We start from the raw sequence: 24,574 nt of genomic DNA on the forward strand, positions 1-24,574 counted from the left end.
ATCAAGACAAATTAAAAATTACAAATAAATTTCTTATTTTTGGTGTAGTTGGGATTTGTTCCCAAATCTTAAACATTTATTTAATGCCAATTAAGCTAATTAAAAGTTAAAACTTAGAATTACAAACTAAAAGTTAACATGAAGTTTGAAGAACTAAATTGGGTTGTAAATTACCTAAGATAAAGGCCTAAATGGCAAATTCCATTGATCCCATACTCCTATGATAAATGAGATGAATTGGATAATAGATACCTCCAACTCGAAACTTCCAAAGTTCTTTCAGACTTCAATTATGAAAAGGTAAACACTAGAATATACTTTTAACATGGGACCCACAACCTAATCGGGTGGGATCTTACGTATGATCCTTTTCGTGAAGCCACCTAGTCCTGTCGAGCTAGGCGCGTAACCAACCGCCTAAACATAGCACGTGGGGATTGTCATCAAACCCCAGCAGCCTTAAAAATCAATAACATGCTTTTGCCCCCACCACACTTCCACTAACACCTCCATATGTATGGCCTAACGTGTCTATCTAATCCAATAACTTTAATGATTTAGAAATTAAAAAAAATAATAATAATAATGTGTATATATATATATATATATATATGTTTGTACATAAGATAATCGTTAATTTCAAACTACTTTTTTTTTTTTTTTTGAAAGAGTCTGTAATTTTTTTTTTTTTTTTTTTTTTTTTACAAGTTAGAATTCTACTCTAGCCGAATCTAAGTGTAAATGTGTGTGAAACTCCCTCCTAGAGACTTGAACCCCGGCCCTTACCCCCCACACCCCACAAGCACTTATACTTGTGGAGTGACCATCGCACCAAGGGTGTGCGGTGGTAATTTTTTTTTTTTTAATAAAGGAAGAATATGTACTTAATAGTGAATTTATCAAATAAAAAACAAAAAGCTACGTAGTATGAATAAAAGCTATAAAATTCACTTGAACCTAACTTTATAAGTTAGGTAGAATAAAACCTATAAAGCAGCTTGAACCTAGCTTTATAAATGTTCCTATACACCAAAAATTAATTGATTTTTTAATATAATAATAAAAAGTAATTATAAAGAGCAGATACCATAAATTGAAATTCTATCTCATATATATATAAATTTTATATTTTTGTAAGTGAAGTTTATTCTTAAGTGATTTAATAATTATAAATTGATATTTTCATTTCTAATACATACAAATTTTTTTTTTTGGGGGAAACTGAAACGAATATCATTTGATTAAATTAACAAGAATCAAAATACAGAACTTCTAGTGTAGGTGGGGGGGAGTCCTCCAACCAAACAATTTCATCATCTATGGATCTAGCATATCGAGCTAAGGAATGTGCTACACTATTAGCAGCATGATGTACACAATTAATAAACACAAAGTATAGAGTAGAGGCAATGAATTAAATATCTGTATGCAAATGTCCCAAGCGAGATTGATTCGGTCGTGGACAAGAGATTGACTTCATGACAGTTATATTATCTCCCTCAACGATCAACTCCGAGAAACTTAAGTCGACTGTGAACTCTAGTGCTTTGCAACAAGCCAGCACCTCCGTCTCCTCGCTGTCAATAATCGACAGACCTCTTGTTGATAATGAAGCCATAACCTCTCCTAACTCATTTCGAATCACTGTTCTGAGCCTCGATGCATTTATGTCATGGAATATAGCAACATCAAAGTTGAGTTTAAAGCATCGCTGGGGTGGTGGACTCCATGTAGAGCTTTTGGCATTGGATGTTGGGATGAACATATGGGTTTGCATCTCCCTGTATTCCTCCAAAAAATTGCTAGCTCTTTGCCCCAATCGAGATGGGTCCTGCATGGTTCCACCATGTGTAATTGTGTTTTGTTGGGACCAAAGCCAAGCTTGTACCAAAAACAGCTCAAACTCCTCCAACGACAACTTGTTCAATAGCTCTTCAACCAATTGTAGGAAATCCTTCTGGCCACTAGCACACTTTTGTAAACCCCTTGAGCACCCAGCCCATACATCTTGTGCCACACTACATTCCCATAATATGTGTAGGATAGAGTCATAACCTCTTTTGTAGAGTTCATAGGTACCGTCTTCCACAATATGTTGACAAACGAGGTTCTCACGAGTTGGAAGAATATCATGCAAAGCTCGCCACACAAAAACTTTAATTTCATTTGGAATATGCAGCTTCCATAATTTCCTCCACACCAAGTTTCCAACCATTGCCATATAACACTCACCATGCTCGCTCTCCTTCCTCATAATCTGTCTAGTTGTCTGGTAGCCAGACTTGATAGAATACTCCCCACTTTTATTGTATAGCCAGAACTATATATCTGTGGCATGACCATGGCTCAATGGAATATGAAGAATAGCATCATCATCCACTCTATGAAATTTCATCTCAACTTGTTGACGATCCCATACATGGACATTCCAATCAATTGATTCAGAGACTCGTCATTCCCACTTCTCCACCAATGGTGGATGAAGCACCCTATTAGTAAGATGATTGGAGATCCACTTATCCTTCAAAACCTGAATGGCCAAACTATTTCCCACCTTCCAACAATAGCCCCTCCTTAGGATAGGTTGAGCCGCAATTATGCTTTTCCACATATAGGAGCTATTTGGTACATCCACTGCCTCCAAAAAGTTACAGCTGGGGAAATATTTCGCTTTGAAACATCTATGGAGTAATGAATCCTGATCTAGCAAAGACCACCATCCTTGCTTTGTTAACATTGCTAGATTAAAATTCTAGATGTCACGAAAACCCATTCCCCCTTCTTTCTTGGGTCTAGACAGCCAATCCCAACTCTTCTCATGTATTTTCCTTTCATTGCCTACTTGTTTTCACTAGAATCTTATGCACATAGCATTGAGTTCATTACAAAGCTTCATCTGTAGTTGAAGCACCCCCATCGTATAGGTAGGCATTGATTGAGCCACAGCTTTTATGAGCAGCTCCTTCCCTGCTCTTGACAACATATTTTCTTTCCATCCTTACAGCTTTTTTCAAACCTTATCCTTAAGAAAAGAAAAGGCTTGGTATTTAGAACGTCCAATCAAGGTGGTTAGCCCTAAGTATGACTCAAATTTGTCCACCTCCCTAACTCCCAAGCTGTTTTTTATCCACTCCTTTTGATCATGACCAGTATTACTAATAAAATAAATAGAATATTTCTCAAAATTTATGCCTTGACCTGATGCCATAGCATATGGTTGCAAAATCTCCTTAACCATGTGTACTTCCTCTTGACTAGCTTGACAAAATAGCAAGGAGTCATCTGTAACCAAAAAATGGGACATTCTAGGTGCTCTCCTACAAATAGACACACCATGTAGTTGCTCTTCCTCCTCCGCTTGTGCTAGTAAAGAAGTGAAACATTCTGCACATAAAAGAAACAGATAAGTAGATAATGGGTCTCCTTAACATAGCCCTCTAGAAGGTTTAATATTACCATAGGCTTTGCCATTGATGCAGACAAAGAAAGCCCAACTTGGCTATGATGCCTTTAAGAAAATTCCATTCAACCCGATCATATGCTTTGCTGATATCCAATTTCAATGCAAGGGATCCTTTTTTACCTTTTTCCGATCGTGCATAGCATGTAAAGATTCATAGGCAACCAAAACATTGTCAATGATGAGGCAGCTAGGAATGAAAGCACTTTGGGATGGAGCAATCAATTGAGGAAGAATCTGTTTTAGTTTATTTGCCAGAACTTTAGAGTTGATTTTGTAGATAACATTACAAAGGCTTATAGGTCTATAATAAAAAAAAAATTCTGGGGATTTTATCTTGGGGATAAGAACAATATGAGTGAAGTTGATATTGGGTTCCATATGTCCAGTGTTCAAAAAATCTAGGACTGCATTAATCACATCATCACCAACAATATGCCAAAATTTTTGGTAAAAGAGAGCATTCATACCATCAAGTCCAAGAGCCTTTATTAATCCCATTTAGAACAATGCCGTTTTGATTTCTTCTGCACTATATTCACTGGACAAGATTTCCTGCATATTGATAGTCACCTTGTAAGGTATTGCATCAAGGCATTCTTCCAACCGGTTACATGCACTTGACTTGAAAATATTCGCAAAGTAATTAGTAGCCACATCTACTATGTCCTTAGTCTCCTCCAGCCATATATTCTCATGATTTTTGATCCCTATAATGAAATTTCTTTGCCTTCGTTGTGATGCTTTGGAGGGAAAAAACTTGGTATTTTTATCCCTATGTTTCAGCCAAGAAATGCAAGAATGATGTGCCCATTAGATTTCTTGTTTAAGCGAAAGATCATCCAGCTCCTTACTTGCCAATATAAAATCAGACTTTATGGCAGCTGTAAGTTCACTCGTGGTGAATAATTTCAATCGTTTTTAGAGTTCTTTAATCCTTTCTGTATCAGGGTGTGTTCTAGTAGCACCCCATGCATGCAAATCCACTCCACAACGATTAATTTTTTCCTTGATTGCACGCAAGGCCGAGACTACTCCTCCTTGTCTACTCCACGCATCTTGGATCACTCTTTTGCAATCATCTCAAAGCAACCAAGCTTCTTTGAACTTAAACCCCTTTGTGCTCCTTGAATTTGTTCGCCAAGCAGTCTTGGTATGAAGAATGATTGGTAGATGGTCAAATGTGTGGGAGAAGAGGTGAGTAACTGTGCTAGTTGGGAACTTCACTCTCTAATCCACATTAGCTACAACACGGTCTTGGCACTGTCTCATGTTTATTTGTCCAGGTCTTTTGTTATTCCATGTGAATGGGTAACCAAAGAAGCCCAGATCAGTCAAGTGACATCGCTCCAATGCATCACGAAAATCATCCATTTGGTTGTAGGGCGGAGGTCGTCATCTTTGTTTCTCTGTGGAGTGCAAGATGGCATTAAAATCTTCGATACATAGCCACAGCCCATCAATGAATGACGAGAGCTAAGATAAAAGAGCCCAAGATTTTACTTTCTGACTAGATTTAAGCCATCCATAAAAGTAAGTCAAATACCATTCTAAACCATCCTCTTCCATCATCTTAGCCAGTATATGATTCTTTGTAAAATTAATAACATCCACCATCACTTCCGCCTTCTATAACAGTGCCAAACCTCCCCCTGAGTTAGCCTTCTGAACAATGAACATATTAGGGAAAAGTATATCTCTGCAATGCTTCTCAAAACCCTTCTTATCCAACCTTGTTTCCATTAAAAAACACACAGTTGGAGCTTGATCTCTCACAAGCTTATGAAGGCCACAAACTGTCCAAGGGTAAGCTTATGAAGGCCACAAACTGTCCAAGGGTTCCCAAACCCTTGGCAATTCCAACTTAACAGCCTCATTGTGATCGGCAAGGGTGTTTCAACACTCCTACTGCTTCATTAAAAGGTTGATCAGTCTGGATTCTCCCTCGCTTCTCCCCATATGCCTCTACCCCGTCTACTGCCTCTTTTGTATGAACTTGTGAAAAAACCCTTTTTCCCCAAAACTTCTATGTGTTCATCTTTGTTTGAAACCTTAGGCCCACAATCCATTCAAATTATCTTAGTCCACTTGGGCTTGAGTTCAGTAGATCCAGTATTAGGCCCATCTTTCACATGCTCAAGACCAAATGACAAAACATCACGTGTAGCACTTAAATTTGAAACCTCTGAATTTAATTCCGCGTTATTAGGGAGCATGCTTTCCGTAATTGCTCTATCTCTTCCTTTCCTCGAAATAGTAACTAGCTAAAGATCAGTAATAGTTCCTAAAATCCCGCGGCTTCCTATCTCGTGGATTCCATGTTCAGTAGGGTTTGTAGTGGTAGATGCCGCCACTGATGATGGATTGACAGGCTGATTAGGGCTGCCATTATCCTTATTCTCCTCCATGACTGCTTCTTTGTGTGAAGTGGACTAAGTCGACCCCCTTTTAGATGGTGACCCTTGCTAAGCACCCAACGCATTTAGCCAATCTCCATATTGACATACAACCTCATTCCATTTTTCGATGCAGCATGATGACTTGCACGATGTCGAATGTCATGTCCTAATAAACCACAATAGTGAAAGAATATCAAGAGCCTTTCATACTTGAATGTAACCCAAGTACAACCCCCATCTGACCCTGCAACATAACCCCCTCTCTAGATTGGTTTTGAGATTAGAAGAGATACTTTGACTATCATAAAAAGACTTTGAGCCTTTTGTTTTTGCCTCTTCTCAACTTCTTCCACCACTCACATCCTGCTTCCTACTTTCATTGCTACCTTGGGAGAAAACATATCAAAGGGCGCCCCCCAGATCTGGACCCATAGAGACGTCGATTTAAACTTCACATTGCTTGCCATCATTCCTTTTTTCCACCTACGCAACATGAGCGCCTGGTTGTCAAAAGTCCACGGACCTTCCCTCAAAACCCTCTCCATATCAAATTTAGTTTGAAATTTTAATTGAAATAGATTTGATCCCACCTCTATAATTTGGACCCCTTCATCAAGACCCCATGCTTTCCTCAAAGTATTTTGTGTTGCTCTTTTATAGAAAGGTTTGCACATAAGAAACTTTCCAATCAGACTCTGACTACAAGTCTTTATCTCATCCTTACAACGTTCGTTTGACACCGTGATCATTTCTTCTTCTTCTATGGTTAACTTCATATTCTCTAAATTGTTTATCACATCGATTGCCATGATAACATGGAAAAGGAAAAAGGAAAATGAAAACCCTTAGGATTGTCCTAAGGGAGAGAAAAGACTCGTTGAACGAGAGAGAGAACTCCTACGTAGAGGAGAAATTTAACCGTCATACAAAATTTTTCAGATAGAAGTGTTTAAGAGAATTATTTGAGTTGGAATTTTTATTTTAAATGACTTGAATATAATAAAAATATGTATAATTGGAATAGTATTATTTAGTTTCCACTTTTTTATATAACAACAAATAATATTTTACCTAATTGAAAGTAATTTAAAAATCAAAGAAGTTAAGGTCATAAAGATGAATTGAGAAATATAAAATTGCCCATTAAATCTACTCCCACTAACACAACCTCCACACACACACACACAAAAGAAGCCAAAGTTGTTTTTTTAATTAAAAAAAATTGAATAAAAAAGCTTTTATATATATATATATATATATATATATATAAAAGAGGATTCTCCTCTTTTAACTAAACTTTTATGTGGTTAAAAAATACTCTTATTAATAAAGGGTAATTTCATTTAGAAATAGTGTCCCAAATGTCAAATAAAAAATTTTATTTTGAATTCAAAAAGAGAATTTCTAAAATTTAGAATTTTTTTCCATTCACGTTCAAAAAATAATTTACAGTTACTGCTTATTTTTAAAGTTTATCATTTTCGTTTGTTTGGAAAATATATATATAAAAGATCCTATATAGGATGCGCATAATGTGTGAAAAAGGCTAGTAGAATATAAAATCAAATATTTTTGTTTCTATTAATAAGTAAATTTGAAATAATTAGGTGTAATATGTTTTTTCAAATCTTAGAGGAATCTTCTTTAACCCATTAAGTGACCTTTTCAAATCCACAATACCAAATGTCTTTGATTGATAAAATCTTCAAAATTTATAACAACATGTGTTATTAAATTTATCAATTCATTTGATGAATCAAAGAAAATTAGTGAGCTAATCTAGCAAACAAAAGCTTTGAAAGACCTGCAAAAAAGAATTACACTATCGAAGGTCACCAGCATGGTGCCGACTTAAGTTTTTTCGATGCTTAATGTCAAACCCAAGATTGAACTCAAATGGCTAGAGTTAGCTTTTTTTCACTCATACTTTAGAATGGAGGGGTCTGGTATTTATATAGACTGGCTTCCATGATTTTTGCCACTTCCTTAGTGGGGGCATGATTGAATGTTTAGAGTTAATGGTAGTGAGATTCTTGGATTTTATGCCCATAACTTGAGAATGTGGGTTGCTGGGTGGATATCTCATGCCTGAAGTTTGGAGGTTTTCGTGATTGTACTTTCATCGGTATGCAATCGTTCAGGGGTGGACAAGTGGATGGAGGGTTCAGGCGACTCATGTTGAAGGCTTCCCATGATACTTGTTGGACGACTTAACATCTTTTTTTTTTGAGAAAAAAAAAAAAGGGGACTCGCGTGTGGCAGTCATTGTCCCATGCCCCATGGTACAGTTGGGTAAGCCCATGGGTACCACTAGCTCAAACTAGAGCTCGGAAACTCCGAACCCACACATACCCCAGGCTCTATTGGTTTCTGGGACTTCCAGAAATTACAATTACAGTCCTCGTGAGAACTCGAACCTGGGATGTAATGAAGTCTCGGCAGTCACCTACCAGTTGTACCACACCTGCTGGTGGTGGACGACTTAACATCTTAGTCCAATGAGCTTAGCTAGTTGGCTGGAAGGGCCTTGATGCTGGATGATGGAATTTTGAACGATTAAACAATTGTGTTTGATGAGTGGTGCATTTGGGCCGGAGGACCCTTGATGCTTGGTGATGTAACGAGGAGTTTTGGTTGTTAAGGGCGTCTTGGTCATTGTCTTAAGAATTATGGTCTGTTTGGATAGAGGAGGAGTGGAGGGAAGTAGAGTAGAGTTAACTAAAAATAAATTAATTTTGTACTAAATTTATTCTACTCTACTTCCTCTCTCTCCCCCTCAATCTAAATAGATTATTACATTAATCATTTATTTTAGAAAAATTTTTATAAAAATTGAAAAAGTTGTAAAAAAAATTAGTTACTTTTTTATATTATCATGAAAAGTTTCTTAAAATGATTTATGTTGTATGCCCTAAACATATACGATACTAAAAAAACTATTTTAAAATTCTCCTAATTTTAATTTGTCAAATCTAATCTCAATCAAAGAAAAGCAAACTCGTTATTAGTATGATATGACCACCTGAGCATCCAAAAGTCGCAAGTAGTTAGTTATATACAACTAAACATTTTTCAATCTTCTAATTCTTTTGCAAATACACAGCTTTTGCCTCCATAATACAAGTATATAAACACAGACAAGTCATATAAAAGTCGCCGTCAGGCGACAATACCCACTGAACAGTCCCTCACTTCTCTCTCCCATTATAAAACTCTTTTAAACCTTTATTAAAAATATGAGTTTCCACGGCAAACTTTGACACGCTCCTTTCCTTTGACGCGCCACCACCAACTACCACGCGCCACCATATCCTCACCTTTTGTCATCTTTCTCTTCTCTCAACTTTCCTTTCCTTTCTGATCTGAGAAAAAAGAGGGGTTTTAAAGGCTTGTATGAGTCTGTTTCCGTCGATGATAACAACAGAATGGGCGGAGTCACGTCGTCGATCGCGGCCAAGTTCGCTTTCTTCCCTCCGACCCCACCATCTTACACTCTGATCTCAGAAGACGACACGTCGTCGTTGGAAACTCAACCTGTTCGCTTCTCTATTCCTGAGGTTCCTAGGAAAAACAACGTGGAGGTACTCAAGCTTCGGACCAGAAAAGGCAACGATATCGTAGCTATTCATGTTAAGCATCACAAGCCTTCCGCTACTCTGCTTTACTCTCATGGAAATGCTGCTGATTTGGGTCAGATGTTTGAGCTTTTCGTTGAACTTAGCAATCGACTTCGTGTCAATCTCATGGGGTAAGACTACTTTTTGAGCTTAACTTTGGGTTTTTGAGGTTTAGTTTAGGGATATTTTATCTGGGTTTTTGGTATTTTTGTCACTGCCTTGAGTTTTGGTTGGGAATTATTGTGTCTAAAATTTGATGGGCGTTGCTTAGTATGGTGAAATTTTCATGACAGTGCAATTGGGTTTGTCTCCTTTCTCAAATTTTTTGTGTGATAGTGGTTTTGGATGTAATCAACGTTGTAAATGATTAATCTTTCTTTCCTATAGCACATAGTATGGTGTTTCGTGTGAAAGCTTAAGTCTGATGGTTCTGCTTTGATAAAAGGATTTTAGGAAGTTTCTAAATAAATGAATGTCACAAGAAAATGAGAACTTTAAAGGGCAAGAGTTAGATTAGGAAATGATTAATTTTGTTGTCAACAAGTATACTCATAGTATATCTGAGAACTGAAATAGAAAAATGATGATTTTGTTGGCAACTTTAGTTCATGGAGAGGGTGTATGATGGAATCCAGTGGCATGGCAGGGTACATGTTATAATTAAAATTAAGGATGTCTAGGCATATTGTCAATTTGTCGAGATCATTGAATGTTCTTCCTCATATAACAGGATGTGTCTTCCGATTGCTGAAAATTAGGTAAAAAACTATATCTGTTCCACTGAGACGATAGATGCCCAACTTGAAGAATGAAGAGATGCTTTCATTGAGTTTTGTGATAGTCATCAAGAATAGGTAGTCAAAGAAAAATAACTATAGGAACTTTATGGGTTTCAGATATTGACTGGATCAGGATTCTTTCCATTTGTCTTAAAATGGAGAGGATGTTTTCATGAATCTAAAGGAGTGCACAGTACAATGTGCTATGTCATTTAAAATTCCATTCCACCACATCAGGTATGATAACTAAAGTTAAAATTCCAATATGAAGCTGTAAATGCTTCTACTTGGTCAAGATGCGCATTCAAATACTTCACAACCTGAAGAATTGCCTCCCAGTGTGGATGACGAGGATCTGTCATAAATTGGCCTACAACACTCACTTCAAAGGATATGGAAAGTAATGGCGAGATAATTCAACTTGCCAACCATGTGACAATATTTTCAGGATTTGATAATAACTTCCTTTGATTCACTCGCAATTTAACATTGGGATTTGTAGGAGTTTCTACAGGTTTAGAACTTGACAGTCTAGTTTATCCCAAAATATCCAACACATATTTCCACTGCTAAAACTAATTCTTTCCTTAGATCAGGCTAACTCAATTCCCTAGAAGTAATTTAGGTTGCGTAGATCCTTAGCCCAAGAAATAATGTAGGTTTCCTAGATCCTTAGTTCAAAATGAACTTTGGATGAACTCCTTTAACTCCTGTGTCCCCTTCTTATTATTACTAGTGAGAATTATATCATCAATGTAGACTTTTAATACAATCTTTTTGTTCTTAAAAGTAAAAGAGAAGATTGAATGATCGGACTGGCAACGGTGAAGTCCAACCCTGATTACCGTATCACTAAAGTTAACAAACCAAGTTCAAGGAGGCTGGTTAAGGCCATAGACAGCTTTACGTAATCTGCACACCTTATTAGATTCCTCCTGAGCAAAAAACCCCAGTGGCTGCTTCATGTATATTTCACCCGCAAATCACTATGTAAAAAGGCATTTTTAAAACCCAACTAAAACAATGCCCAACCAAGATTAGCACCCAAGGATATTAGAAACTGAATTGAAGAAATTTTAGCAACGGGAGAAAATGACTATGAATCATCCACCCCAAGTCTGAGTATAACCCTTGGTAACTAGGCACGCTTTCAGGTGCTCAATGGAACCATATAGCAAATACTTCATAGTATCTACCCAGTCATTGGAGTGTTGGGGGGCTTATTTCATTGCATGATGGTGGTTGTCGGACATATGGTTACAAGATTGGTTGGTTGCGGGCAATGTGTGATGCCATAGTTGGCTGAAGAATGCTAAAGTTGGCCGTGGAAGGGATTTTTTATTTTTTGGCTTTGATACTATGTTAATTCTTGAAAAGTGTGTTTGTTTGGGTTAAATTAAATTATGCTACACATATGCTTAATATTTATACTAATAGGTTTAGTACAAATACTACTCCTAATAGATTACATGATTTATACATCTACTATAGATAAGATAGTGCCTCTTTATTGATAACTTTTGATACTTATGAAAAAAATAGAAAATAAACGAGGTGGTTTGCATATAACCCCAATTCAACATGTTCGTACGTCTTATCAAAAAAGAAAAAAAAATGTTCGTACATATGTATGTATAAGAACGCATATCTGCATATGTATATGTAAGTATACATATTTGTTGAATTACATCTAATGAAATAATGGTCAACTCATGATCTTCTACTACCAAGTCTTAGCACCCTAATCTATCATTAATATTTGACACTAGTACAGTGTTAACAGTACGCCTTTTGGTGTTTTCATCTTTGTGTCTATGCTATATAAAGCTGGAATAAAATTTTCTGGTAGCATGGCCATATGGTGCGTTGATGCCTCGCAGCACGGTATCAACATGGTGCATTTAATATTAATGACATCAGTAATAGAAAAGAAAATCCTATTTTTTTATTAGATATAATTAATCAATATTAATGACATCAGTAATATGACACCCATTATTAGGTTGAAATAATAACAGTTACTTCAATATTTATATCTTTCTTCTAGTTCTCTCATAGTCAAATCTATAGTATAAAAAAAAAGTTGTACCCAGTGCACAAATCTCTTGCATTTTGCGAGGTCTAGGAGAGGTCATGGTAAGCAGTAAGTAGGCTTACCTTCATGTTTTTTTTTTTTTTTGAAGAGGCTGATTCCTGGACAGTCAATTCTACAATATAGTTTTTTTTTTTTAAAAAAAAAAAAAAAAAATTATTTTCAGAAATTTGAATTTACTTGAATTCCTGTGCATCACATGGGCAAAGAAGTAGGAGAAGTAGGAAACTGCTCAAATTCTGTTTTGACCGAGGATGTGGTATTTATTTGTATTTCTGTTCATGTCTGGTTTTGTCAGTACTCTCTTTTGGCTGGTGTTAACGACATTCATTTCATAAAGTTTCATTATGTGAGAACTATGCACATTTGATTTTGTTTTCTTCTCAACAGTGCATGTTTGCATCATATCCAAGTGTTCTGTCTGGTTTTTTATTTTTATTTTTAAATGATATGGAGAAAAAATTTCATTTTTGTTAGAGCTAAATAAGCATGAAGATACAGATAAATATCCCTTCTATTAATTAAAGAATCTGAAAGTAAAATAGAAGTAGTGAAGTACACTACTTTTTGATACTAGTATATCTTTCTACAACTCTGATATTATAATCACCATTGGATTAATTTAGTGACCCTTGCTTCTTTGTTTTGTGCAGGTATGATTACTCTGGTTATGGACAATCAACTGGAAAGGTTGGATGCGTAGCTTCACTAATACTAGTTTGATGGATTATTTGCTTTTATCAAATCTTGCTAGTCTATAATTTTTTGTAGGTGTCTGTTTATTAGAGCACTTAGATATCCTGATTTTTGTTCAAAATAAAAACTCTGAACTAAGTGTTAGGTTTTGTACCTTTTTGGCAGTGTTAGACTTCTATTTTGATGAATCTAAACAAATAAATAGGAAAGATTGAAACTCAAGTTTTGAGTAGGCTGAATTTTAGAAGTCATGTGACAAGCATTTCTGACATTAACAATACAGGCTGACCAATCCTAGATTCCCAGACATGCATACATATGTGATCTATAACAATTATGTCATATAAAAAGTATATTGACGCTCCATTTGTTTAATCAGAAATTCCTGCGTTTTTTTGGTTTTTGGTATGTGGAAAATGAAAGTCAACAGAAAAAATATTTTGTGGTCAATGGAAAACATACCCACTAGAAGGGTAACTTCTCTCTCTTAGCTCTTTCTCTCCACTGGTTGATTGTTGATCGACTGTAGACTGGCTATGACTGACTTTTTTTTTTCTTCCAAATGACTTTCTTTGATAAAAAAATCTAATTTTTCTACTTATTCCAAATTTAGGATGTGTTTTTCCAATTTGAGGCTCCCAAATAGCCCAAAAATAGAAAAGTTTTTCCTATTTGGGATCTGTTTTGTGAATGAAAGTTTTTGTTCTTATAATTACTTGGAATTATAAGAAATATTAAGGATTTTTTATGCTAGTCAAACAATAGAAAAATGTTTTCTAGCTCATTTTCAGTGTCTTAACCAAAAACAGGAAAACTAGTTAGTTTTAAAGAAAACTAGTCATTTTCCACAAAAAAAAAAAGTTTTTTATTTTTATTTTTTATCAAAACAAATGAGGTGTTAATGTGTATTATGTAATGTTGGTTCAAGTGTAGTATGAAACTAGGACCCTACCTGCCACACTTTTTAACCTCTTCAACGAATTCCCAGGGACATGTAAGAAGTATGACCTTGACATGTACTTAGAAATTTGTTGAAACTACTGTGTACTTGTACATTTTAACTTGTGCTGACTAAATATATCTTGATTTGAATTTTTGGGTCTAACGCATCTGTCTCAAATTGTATTCAGATAAAATCATTCATTCATTTGTTCTTTTGTTCTCTTGGATTTTTTTTTTTTTTTTTAATAAATTATTAGGCTACCAAATGGGAGGTAGTTTAACTGACACCTCCCATGGGTTGAACCCAAGACCTTCCTACCAATGCATTACATGGGTTTCGAATAGAAGTTTTTCATCTATATATTTGTTCAATTTTCTGTTCTTTCTGGTCCATGAATACATAACTAACTCATTTACCAATCATGAATATACTAAAGTCTTTTGAGATGTTTCTAATATGTGAATAATGGGTCTTTAAGTATTACTGCATGTATGATTAAAAGCATTCTCCCAAGTTCTTTCAGAAAGGATGTAGCTTGTCATCATTATGCATTTTTTTATTGGTATATTCCATTTTCACAGAAAAGAAGCCACATGGATAATTTATATTTCTCCGAATAATAATTGCTTCATATTTCGAGGAGATCAATTATCAAAAAATCTAAATTCCTAAGTGTTAATGTTAATGTCAAATTAAGTTTATGGGCTATTTCACTTATAAAAGAAAAAGGTTTATGGGCTATTTCACCTGCCTAAGGAGAAAACATATTACCTGTGACGATTATGCTGTTAGAATTAATTGCACACAAAGGCATACCAGCACTTGTAAAAATTCTTATGAACATGATGATAACTTGAAATCCTTTTTTGGCTGACAATTCATATGATACTGCATATCAAATATTCTGTGATTAATACCTCAATTTTTGGCAGTGAAAGGGTGAGTTAAGTATTTGTTTAGCACTAACTAGGGCCAGCACCTAAGCAATATCTAGATCCTTTGGTTGTTGAGGCAAAAAGGTAGACTGCAGTTTGATGCATCATAATATATATATTATTCTATGGGGATCTCATTATTAACATTAATTGCTTGGCAGATACTGTGCTTGAATGACCCTGGATCAGCACATATTTCAGAGATTTTTTATGGAAATTGTTATTTTCCTTGATGGTCATAATCTAACAATCACTCCTTTTCTTTTGAAACAGCCATCTGAATGTAATACGTATGCTGATATTGATGCAGCATATAAATGCCTTAAGGAGCAGTATGATGTTAAAGATGAACAATTAATATTGTATGGTCAATCTGTTGGTAGCGGCCCCACCCTTGATCTTGCTTCAAGAATACCAAACTTGAGAGGAGTGGTTTTACATAGCCCAATTTTGTCTGGGCTGAGAGTACTGTACCCAGTCAAAAGAACATTCTGGTTTGATATTTTTAAGGTATTTTCATACCATTGATTCTATTCCTCATGCCGTTCCATTTGGTAGACGGACTAATGTAATTTATTTTTCCTTTCAGAATATTGACAAAATTGGCATGGTGAACTGTCCTGTTCTTGTTATACATGTAAGTCATATTTACTTCAAATTTCATTTTCATTCTCTTTTTGCGCTTCATCATGACAGCCATATTCTTCTTGATCTCTTTGAGCGTGGGTGGGTGCATGTGGCTGGATGCAAGTATTGGATTATATCTATGGACCTTGTTGGTTTTGGTAACTTAACTAAAATTAAATGATAGGACAAAGTTTCTTTACAAACTAATTTGGAGAGAAACACTTCAAACTCCCACTAAAAAATTAACGTGGCTGTATATTTTGAAAATATAATCGTTAGATTGCATATTTTTTATATTATTAACATGCTTTTCAAATTTCACTCAAATTGGATGTTAATTACTATTCAATCCAAAAATGTATTTTTTATGCATAATTTAAGGTTACAAAAACTTGAAATTTAAATATTTAATTGATGACATAACTATTGATTTTTTATTTTTTTGAAAATTTTCAAGCATGGAGGATATAATAAGAAAATGCAATCTAACTGTGGATAATGACCCTAGGAAAAGGGTTAGCCACATCAACACTATACTTTAAAAAGACTCATCACAATTGAAGTTTCTTGTAGTTGTTAATAAAGCCTAAATCTACTTAGTAAATGGCAGATATGGGACTTCATCACTCCTACACAACACACACTTAGACAATATCCAAATCAGATTTGGGCATCACATGATATTTCTTTGGTATTAGAATGCTTTCTTAGTCAGATAAGGAATTTAGAGATAGCATGTGCTAATCCTTAAAGAGAACAAATTGTAGGAACTCTTTAACCGTATTTGTGAGAAGTTTGACATGGGATGAAACTTTCCTCCTGAGTTGTGAATGAACTATATTAGTTAGAGTCTGAATCAATGAAAAATAATAACGGTTTAAATCCATCTGAATCTGCCAAGCTTTTCACAGATGTATTGAGCTAATAAATGGACCCTTTATGATTCTTTTATCATGTGGGAGGAGAATCATTTTTCATCATAAATCAAGCACGAAGGACATTTCTAGAGGACTACGCCTAGGAGAGACTCTATCCCCTGTTTTTTGTTATTATTAATTTATTATGGAGGCCTTTAATGTAATGATGGAAAAAGCAATAGAAGGAAGATATTTATTTGGTTTTACAGTGGCGACTTGGGCAGTAATTTATTGATGATTTCTCATATACTCTTTGTGGATGACAAATTGATGGTGAGGCTAACCTTAATCAGATTTGTATTTAAAGTTTGGCTTTATTTGGATTGAAGCTGTCTCTGGTCTAAAGGTTAACTTGGGCTAGTCAGAGTTGGTACCAGTTGGAGATGTGCATCATTTGGAATAGTTGGCGGATATTATGGGGTATGAAGTGTCGTATATGCCAACGGAATATCTAGACCTTCCTTTGGGTGCTAAATTCAAAGCAAAGATCATTAGGAATACCATATTGGAGAAGATGGAAAGAAGACAGGCAGGAAGGAAGCGACTTTATCTCTTAGAACGGAGTTAGGATTACCTTAATCAAAAGCACTCTTTCAAGCTTACCCACTAATAGATGTGGCACATCACATTGAAAATTTACGGTGAGATTTTTTATGAAGACTGTTAATTGAGGACTCCAAATTCCATTTAATTAAATGGAATAAAACATGTGAGCCCCTTCTAAGTGGAGGATTGTCCATCGGGGGAACCTGAATTGTTTAATCAAGATCTTTTGGAAAGTTGTTGTGGAGATTTGGCATGGAGAGAGAGGTTTTGTGGAGGAGGGTAATAGAGAAGAAATATGGGAGTTTGTGGGGCGGATGGTCTACTACTGTTTTTAATGGCTCTCACAGTGTTAGTCTATGTAAATACATAAAGAGAGATTGGGAAAACTTTTTGTGTTTCATTAAGTGTGGAGTGGGTGACAGGATCAAACTTAAATTTTGATAAGATAAATGGTGCGGAGATATCCCTTTAAGGAGGCTTTCCTGAAACTGTTTTGCCTGACAAGGAATAGGGAAGCTTCAGTAGCAGATTGTATGCAATTTTGTAATGACACTGTATATTGGCCTTTGAATTTTATTGGAACAGCTCTAGACTGGGAGTTGGGAGTCCTTATTGTCTTTCTTGGACTTAATTTACCCTACTTCAGTGAGAGATAGTGGAAAGGATAAGCTTTATTGGACCCCATCTAAACAAAGGGGTTTGAGGTCTAATTCTACTACAAAGCTTTTAGTTCCTAAAGGAGAGGTGATTTTTCCCTTGAAAAGAATTTGAAAACCTAAGGTTTTTGCAAGAGTTGTGTTCTTATGTGGACTGCAGCATTGAGGAGAATCTTAACAATAGAAAAATTGAGGAAAATAAATATAATTGTGCTAGCTTGGTGTTGTACATGCAAAAGGAATGGGGAGATAGTTGTATTATCATCATAGAGTTGTGGCATATGGCTTTTAGCATGTTTGGGGTTCGGGGGGTTATGCCTACAGGAGTAATAGATTTGTTAACATGTTGACAAGGCAGTTTTGGTTAACAGAGGTGCACAGAAATTTGGAAGGCGATTCCTTACTGTTTATTGTGAGTGGACTATTAAATCTGAAATTGATGCTTTGATCCTAGTTTGAATGGATGATTACGTCAGGATTATTTTCTTTTTCCAACTTATTAAATTCTTTTGATGTTTTCAATTTTGAAGTTTAATTGTGGGTGCACCTATTGTATAATTCCTGTGTACTTGGGCTATGCCTTTTTATTTTGGAAATTTGGGCTATGCCTTTTTTGTCTTAATTAAATTTGTTATTTATCCAAAAAAAAAGCTTAATTCAATTCATCATGTTCATGCCAAGGTTTGTCCGGGATAGCTTTTTAAATGTGGTTTTGTTCCCCCAAGTGATCACATTGCCCTCTACTCCTTGCCCTTTCCAGTAGAAACATTCCAAAATCCTATTATCTTTTTCCCTAAGTTCTCTTACAGAAATTTATAATAAACATATTATGTTCCCTGTTCAGGGGACTTCTGATGAAGTTGTGGATTGGTCCCATGGGAAGCAGCTTTGGGAGCTTTGCAAGGAAAAGTATGAACCCTTGTGGTTAAGTGGAGGTGGACATTGCAATCTTGAGCTTTACCCAGAGTTCATTAAAGAACTAAAGAAATATGTACAGACCATTAGCAAATCAAAAGCAACCACAAATGGTTCTAAAAAACCTACAGTAGAATCTGATAATCAGAGCAAAGCATCTGAAACTGGAACTGCAGATACATTTGAATTAAGTTCAGATGTTCCAGAAGTTTCTAGAAACAGTTTAGATAGCCGACTTGAGAAGTCCAGAAAATCAAACAAGCCTGAAAAGTCTCGTATGAGCACTGACCGTGTTGACAGGTTTAGACGAAGAAAGGGCTTAGTCTGGTGATTAATTTACACAGCATTTCAATAAGTTATGTGCTAATATCTACTTGAGAAGGTAAATCTATTCACCCCAGCTTATGTAATGATGTGATCCTAGATGGAATATATCCAGTTGAGTGTGTTCCTTCACGTAATTATTTTTTCTTTATCTGTATGTATGCTCAAAGATTGAGAGGAATCTAGCATTTTTTATTTCTTCTCATCTTTTGTAAAATCAACAGCCTTACGCAGTTTTAGCTATTTTCTTTCTTTAGTCTCTTAAGTTGATATTCTAATTGTATGTATTCTATTACAGCATTATCAAACTCAAAATTCATGTAGTTTCAGATATTTTGCCTTCTTTAGTACCCGTTTGGGAGGGCTTTTTAAAATTGCACTTACGTTGAGGGAACTGGAAATCCACCGGTGGTGTTATACTATTATCGCTTTTGGTGGGGGTTGGGCTTGTTTTGAAGTTGTCAGTATTATTTATTTATTTTTGAATAAGTCGCCGATAGGATTGTGTGATTCGTGTCATAGGATTCAGGGATTGTTAAGCGTTAACGCTGGTTCAGCTGCACCTGGCTATTCAAAGTGTCGGTGAATGAAATTTGCCAGGTATCTGTGGAGTCAATGTGGCAGGACTGAAAAGAGCAAGTATTTTGTGCATCCATTTTATGCAATAGATGTGAACAATAATTTCTCGGGCTACAACAGCTCACAAACACTTGGTTATTTCATGCTTCTTCAATTCAAGTGCTTAGTTATGCATACATGCCGTTTTGCTGTGTCATGCATATTCTTTTCTAGGTTATTTAGTTCAGGCTCCGGTTGTGTGAGTTAAGTAAGAGCTTTCTGCGGAGGCTATGGTTTGCTATAACTCAGGTCACCCCATACCATATATCTTGAATCTCAATTCATTGCATCATCGCTGGCACAAGGTTTGGATTTCCAGCCTTATTTTATTTTATTTTATTTTTTCTTGAAGAATAGTGAAGTTAGGTTTGCATTTCATGAAATCATGCTTTGGTTTCCTAAAGAATTGTAGGTTTGTACATGCAAAGTTGTCAAAATCAAAATTCTATGAGGATCGCAGGAGGTAGGTAGGATCATGGATTATAGAATCGTAAGATCTTACTTGTTTTCAGATTTAAAGCAAAAACCACATTAATAGTGACTTTGTATGTTGAATAATTATATAAATTATAAATTCTTCCATAAAAAAAATAAGGATTTTGATCATATGATGTAATTTGCATGTTCTACATCGCTACGTCTATACTATACTAACGAAACAAATATATTTAAGTTTTGAAGTAATGTATTTAAAAAGTTCAATGAATGTTTAATTAAAAATCAACCAAGTACCAAAATACTAGCACACTTTTTCCTTCAGTAGTAGCTCTTGAACCTTCATCATCACCTAACAATCCAATGATACAATAGTGATCACACATTAACACTATACATATGTAACTTTTTTTTTTTTAATTAATAAAAAAAAAAAATCTATAAAGGAAGGCTTTAGAATTGTAACTTCATCATCTTCAGCAAAACCTGTACCGTCATCTTTTGGTTGATACCCTTTGCTAACCACTCATCATCCGAAGACAAGTTCTTCAAACCAATTTCTTCTTTTGCACTTGATGGTTTAGGTATTTTCTCTTTTTTCTTCAAGTTTTACATAACAAATACAAACTCATTTATTTTTTTTCTTTGTTTTGGTTTAAACGAATTTCTCCTTTTTGAGTGTACTTAAAGTTGTACCAATTTTAATAGAGAATTGTCAACTGAGAGGAACTGAAGTCATTTGGTCTTATTATTCCAAATGTACTCCAATTACTTTCACAACCTGAAAAGCTACATGTGAAGCTCAATATTCTTAAAGCAAAATTTTTCAATTCAAGAAAGTCATCTCTATGTGAGTCCCACCAATTAGTTGATACATTTATGAAGTACAATGTCTTAGTCTTGAGATTACAATTTACAATTTATAAGGATGAACTTAAAAAAAAAAAAAAAAACTAATTTTTATGTTTTGGTAGAATTGGTAGGATCCTATACAATTATACACGATCTTACATATGATCCTACAATTTTTACGATTCTTGTGCGATTTTAAACGTTTTGATGAGGTGAGAGCGTAAAATCGTGTGATCTTACGATCCAGATCACGATTTTGACAACCATGTGTATAAATATATCACGTGATAGGCACTCCTTTAGATATGTTGGGTATTATAGCTATGAAGGAGAGGATAATGAAGTGATGGAGGACCATGACAATAACCCTTGAAGACATATAAGAAGTGTCCTTGACTTTTAATTAGTTTTATATGTTAAGGGGAATTTGGTAGTTTTTTTGTTATTTTTAGGGATAGGTTGTACTAATAGTTCATTGGGTGATATTACTTGAGTTTAGTTATTTAGTTTTTGCTTAGTTGTAAAGCCAAGTAGTCCTAGTACAAGTATAATTAGGAGTTTCAAGAAGTCATGTTTTAGTCTATTATATTATTGGGCTAATTACACTTTCCTTTCTTGAGATTTTAAGAAATGACACTCTACCCCAAACTTGAAGGAAAAAAAATACTTTCCCCCCTTTGACATCTGATTGATTAAACTTTGTTAAATTAATATTAAAAATGTTGTGTATTAACCTATCCTTTATTTAAGGTCAGATTTCCAAAACTGTCTTATTTAATAATTAAAATTCATTGTTTTAAAGTCTATTTTAAAATATTAAGTATGAATTTTACTTTTCTTTTTCCTCTTTTCAGTTGATTATGGAGAAATTTGCCGTTGCAACTTACAAGTGTTTTGGTATTTGATAAATTTTGCATTTTATTTTAAATTTATCAATTATTTTTTTTTATTATCCGTGGTTAAACTTTTGTAAAGAGATTTTTATTAAAAAAAAAATTAGAATATTCCATTACTAATATAAACAAGGAGGGGTGAGGAGTGTTAATTTCTTCAAACCTTAAGGGAAATGAGTGTTTTTTTTTTCCTTCAAGCTTGAGATAGAATGTCATTCCCCTAAACCTTAAGGAAGAGGAGTGTAATTACTCTATATTATTTAAAGGGATGTAATTCTTTCTATTGAGGAGAAAAATAAGTTCTCATATTTTTATAGAAGCTATGAAGCTTGTTCGAGGTTTGTGTGATGTCACCTTTTCCGATGTATGATGCCAAGGGAATCCTAGGTGTGATGCCTAGAAATTTATTTTCTTTTTCTTTTTTGATCTAAATTTCCAGCAACTTAATCATTGCAAATAAAGTTGATTTGTCACCCTATAATCCAAAATTGCAAAACCCTAAAGAATCCATCCATCAAATAACCTCGAATAATCCTTAAACAACCCTTGATAACTATATTACTATTCACAGATTACTGTTCATAGCGTAGGAACAACAACTCAAATCTTGGGGTTTATCCTTTGTTTCAACCCCAAATCCTATGGACGCCCCCAAAAATCAAATTTTTTGGTGGTGTCGCACATATAGAGGGCGTTTGGGCTAGACGTTTTCTTGCTGATGCGCGTTTGCGTTTTCCGCGTGGGACCCACGCTACAGTAACACAGCAAACACCTCCCTTTTTTTTTTTTTTTGTTTTCTCGCGTTTCAAGAGTGAACAGTTACTGTGCAGCCGTATATGTGGACTTTTCCAGTGTGAACAGTGCATTTGTGCACTGTTTACGGACCCACAAATTCCACTTTTCACAATTTTTTTATTAAAAATGGGTCCTACGGTACTATTCACATATTTAAAAAATATTTCGCTACAGTGTTTTCAATTTCAGTTTTCAATTTCAGCAAAAATAAGCTCAATCCAAACGGACCCTAGGTCCTTAGTGATGTAATTCTTTGTGTGCTTGTGTCTCTAGGGTGAGGGGTGTGTGTGTGTGTGTAAGTCCCTTTTTCTTATTTTTATTTTAGGAGTCTCCACCAACCATTGGTTTTGTATTAGGTGTGATTGGTCACCTAGGAGTCTAATTCATTTTAAGCTAACTAATTAGCTAAATCAATTTTAAGGGTTTATTAATTAAGGTAAACCAAAAGTCTCGAATCAAAGATCTTGGACTTGGAAGTTCAGTTACATGTGTGAAAGGTGTTAGGCACCCCACAACGTCTATCCAAAGCATAGTACCCCATTTTAATTTATTTCAAACATTATCTTTTTAGTGAAGAAATTAGATACTTGGCATTTTGATTTTGAAAAAAAGTTTGGTTCAAACAATATATATATATTGCATGGCATTGAACCATAGGCACAAATCCTTAAATATGCAATCCTAAGGAAAGTTTTAAACAACAATGCATGGCAAGTTTGAAAACATTTATTATATTTTATTTTTGAAAAGGGAAGTTTTGGAAAGAAAAACATTTTTTTTGAAGATAAATTTTGTTGTTTTGAAAAAAAGGAAGTTTTTTGAAAAGCTACTTTCATCATTTTGTTTTTTTTTTTTTGAAAGAAAAGATTCCTTTTGAACAAGAAAAATTTTGAAACAGAAAACAAATCTCATTTTTTGAAAAAAAAAAGAAAAGAAAAGGGATTTGGAAAGAGTTTTTTTTTTTTTTTTTTTTTTTTTTTTTTTTTTTTTTTAAGAAAGAGACCATTTTTTTAGGAGAACCTGAAAATGTTGGGACATTTGAAGCCTTCTAAAAATCATTTCGAAAAAAAAAACTTGGAAATTACACTTTGCCCACTTGAGGTCTGTTCGAAAAACACTTTGCCTACTTGTGATTTAAAAATTGACACTTTACCCATTTGAGATAAGTTTCATTTGTCTCCCGTTACCCACCTATGTTAAAAATAGAGATAAATTTGTATTTTTGTTACCCTTTTATATTTCTCTCCTCTCAAAACATTAAAAATAAAAAAATAAAAAAATCAAGAAATAAGATCTAAAAGCTAAAAGGCTGTTTGGATTGCCAATTCTCATCACTCAATTCTCAGTTTCCATAACTCAATTCTCAAAAATGGTGGGACCCATCTCAATTCTAAAAAAAAAAGTTTGTTTGGCAAGCCATAACTCAGTTTCCAATTTTTTGTTTCCATCACTCAATTCTCTGATTTTTGAGTTATGAGTTATGGAAACTGAAAACACCTTTTGGCTGTTTTCAGTTTCCATAACTCATAACTCAATGACATTTTTGTAATTAAACACACATGAGGGACCCACTCAGCCGCACCTTTTGACCAACTGACTTTTTTTTTCTTCTTCTTTCTCACTGGTTCGGTCTTCACTGGTTTTTTTTTTTTTTTTTTTTTTTTTTTTTTTTTTTTTTTTTTTTTTTTTTTTTTTTTTTTTTTTTTCCACTGGGTTCGGTCTTCTTCACTGGGTTTCTTTGCTTTCTTCTTCACTAGGTTCGGTCTTCTTCACTGGGTTTCTTTTTTTTTTTTTTTTTTCCTTTCTTCTTCACTGGGTTCGGTTTTCTTCACTGGATTTCTTTTTTTGTTTTTTTCTTTTTTTTTTTTTCCCTTTATTCTTCATTGGGTTTCTTTTTTTTTTTTTTTTTTTTTTTTTTTTTTTCACTGGGTTCGGGTTTCTGGGTACTGAAAAAAAAAAGAAAAAAAAAAGCTGCACCGTGACAGGCATGGACCCCCCCAAATAGTGTGAAAAATAGTGAGTGATGGAAACTGAGTGATGAAGGCAAACGGATGTGAAAAATTGAGTGATGAGTG

At 34.7% G+C, this 24,574-nt stretch overlaps 2 protein-coding genes across 2 annotated transcripts; one reads left to right on the forward strand and one right to left on the reverse strand.

Annotated features, from left to right (window-relative positions):
• Nucleotides 1-1,414: 1,414 nt before the first annotated feature.
• Nucleotides 1,415-2,254, reverse strand: LOC126699945 (uncharacterized). Its single transcript, XM_050397919.1, has one exon. The coding sequence runs from the start codon at nucleotides 2,252-2,254 to the stop codon at nucleotides 1,415-1,417; it is 840 nt and encodes a 279-aa protein (XP_050253876.1).
• Nucleotides 2,255-8,964: 6,710 nt separating this feature from the next.
• LOC126713860 (uncharacterized) lies at nucleotides 8,965-19,171 on the forward strand. The gene is made up of 5 exons (XM_050413761.1): nucleotides 8,965-9,607; nucleotides 13,001-13,037; nucleotides 15,195-15,431; nucleotides 15,511-15,558; nucleotides 18,512-19,171. The coding sequence occupies exons 1-5, from the start codon at nucleotides 9,285-9,287 to the stop codon at nucleotides 18,911-18,913; spliced, it is 1,047 nt and encodes a 348-aa protein (XP_050269718.1). The 5' UTR covers nucleotides 8,965-9,284; the 3' UTR covers nucleotides 18,914-19,171.
• The last annotated feature ends 5,403 nt before the right edge of the window (nucleotides 19,172-24,574 follow it).

This window comes from Quercus robur, chromosome 2 (assembly GCF_932294415.1).
Source record: "Quercus robur chromosome 2, dhQueRobu3.1, whole genome shotgun sequence".
Lineage (NCBI taxonomy): Eukaryota > Viridiplantae > Streptophyta > Magnoliopsida > Fagales > Fagaceae > Quercus > Quercus robur.

Excerpts from the sequence above, each read along its gene's own strand:
- LOC126699945 (XM_050397919.1), bottom strand. The coding sequence starts at position 2,254 with ATGAGGAAGGAGAGCGAGCATGGTGAGTGTTATATGGCAATGGTTGGA.
- LOC126713860 (XM_050413761.1), top strand. The coding sequence starts at position 9,285 with ATGGGCGGAGTCACGTCGTCGATCGCGGCCAAGTTCGCTTTCTTCCCT. Across the intron at positions 9,608-13,000 it reads CTTCGTGTCAATCTCATGGG|GTATGATTACTCTGGTTATG; the intron begins GTAAGACTACTT and ends TGTTTTGTGCAG. Across the intron at positions 15,432-15,510 it reads TCTGGTTTGATATTTTTAAG|AATATTGACAAAATTGGCAT; the intron begins GTATTTTCATAC and ends TTTTCCTTTCAG.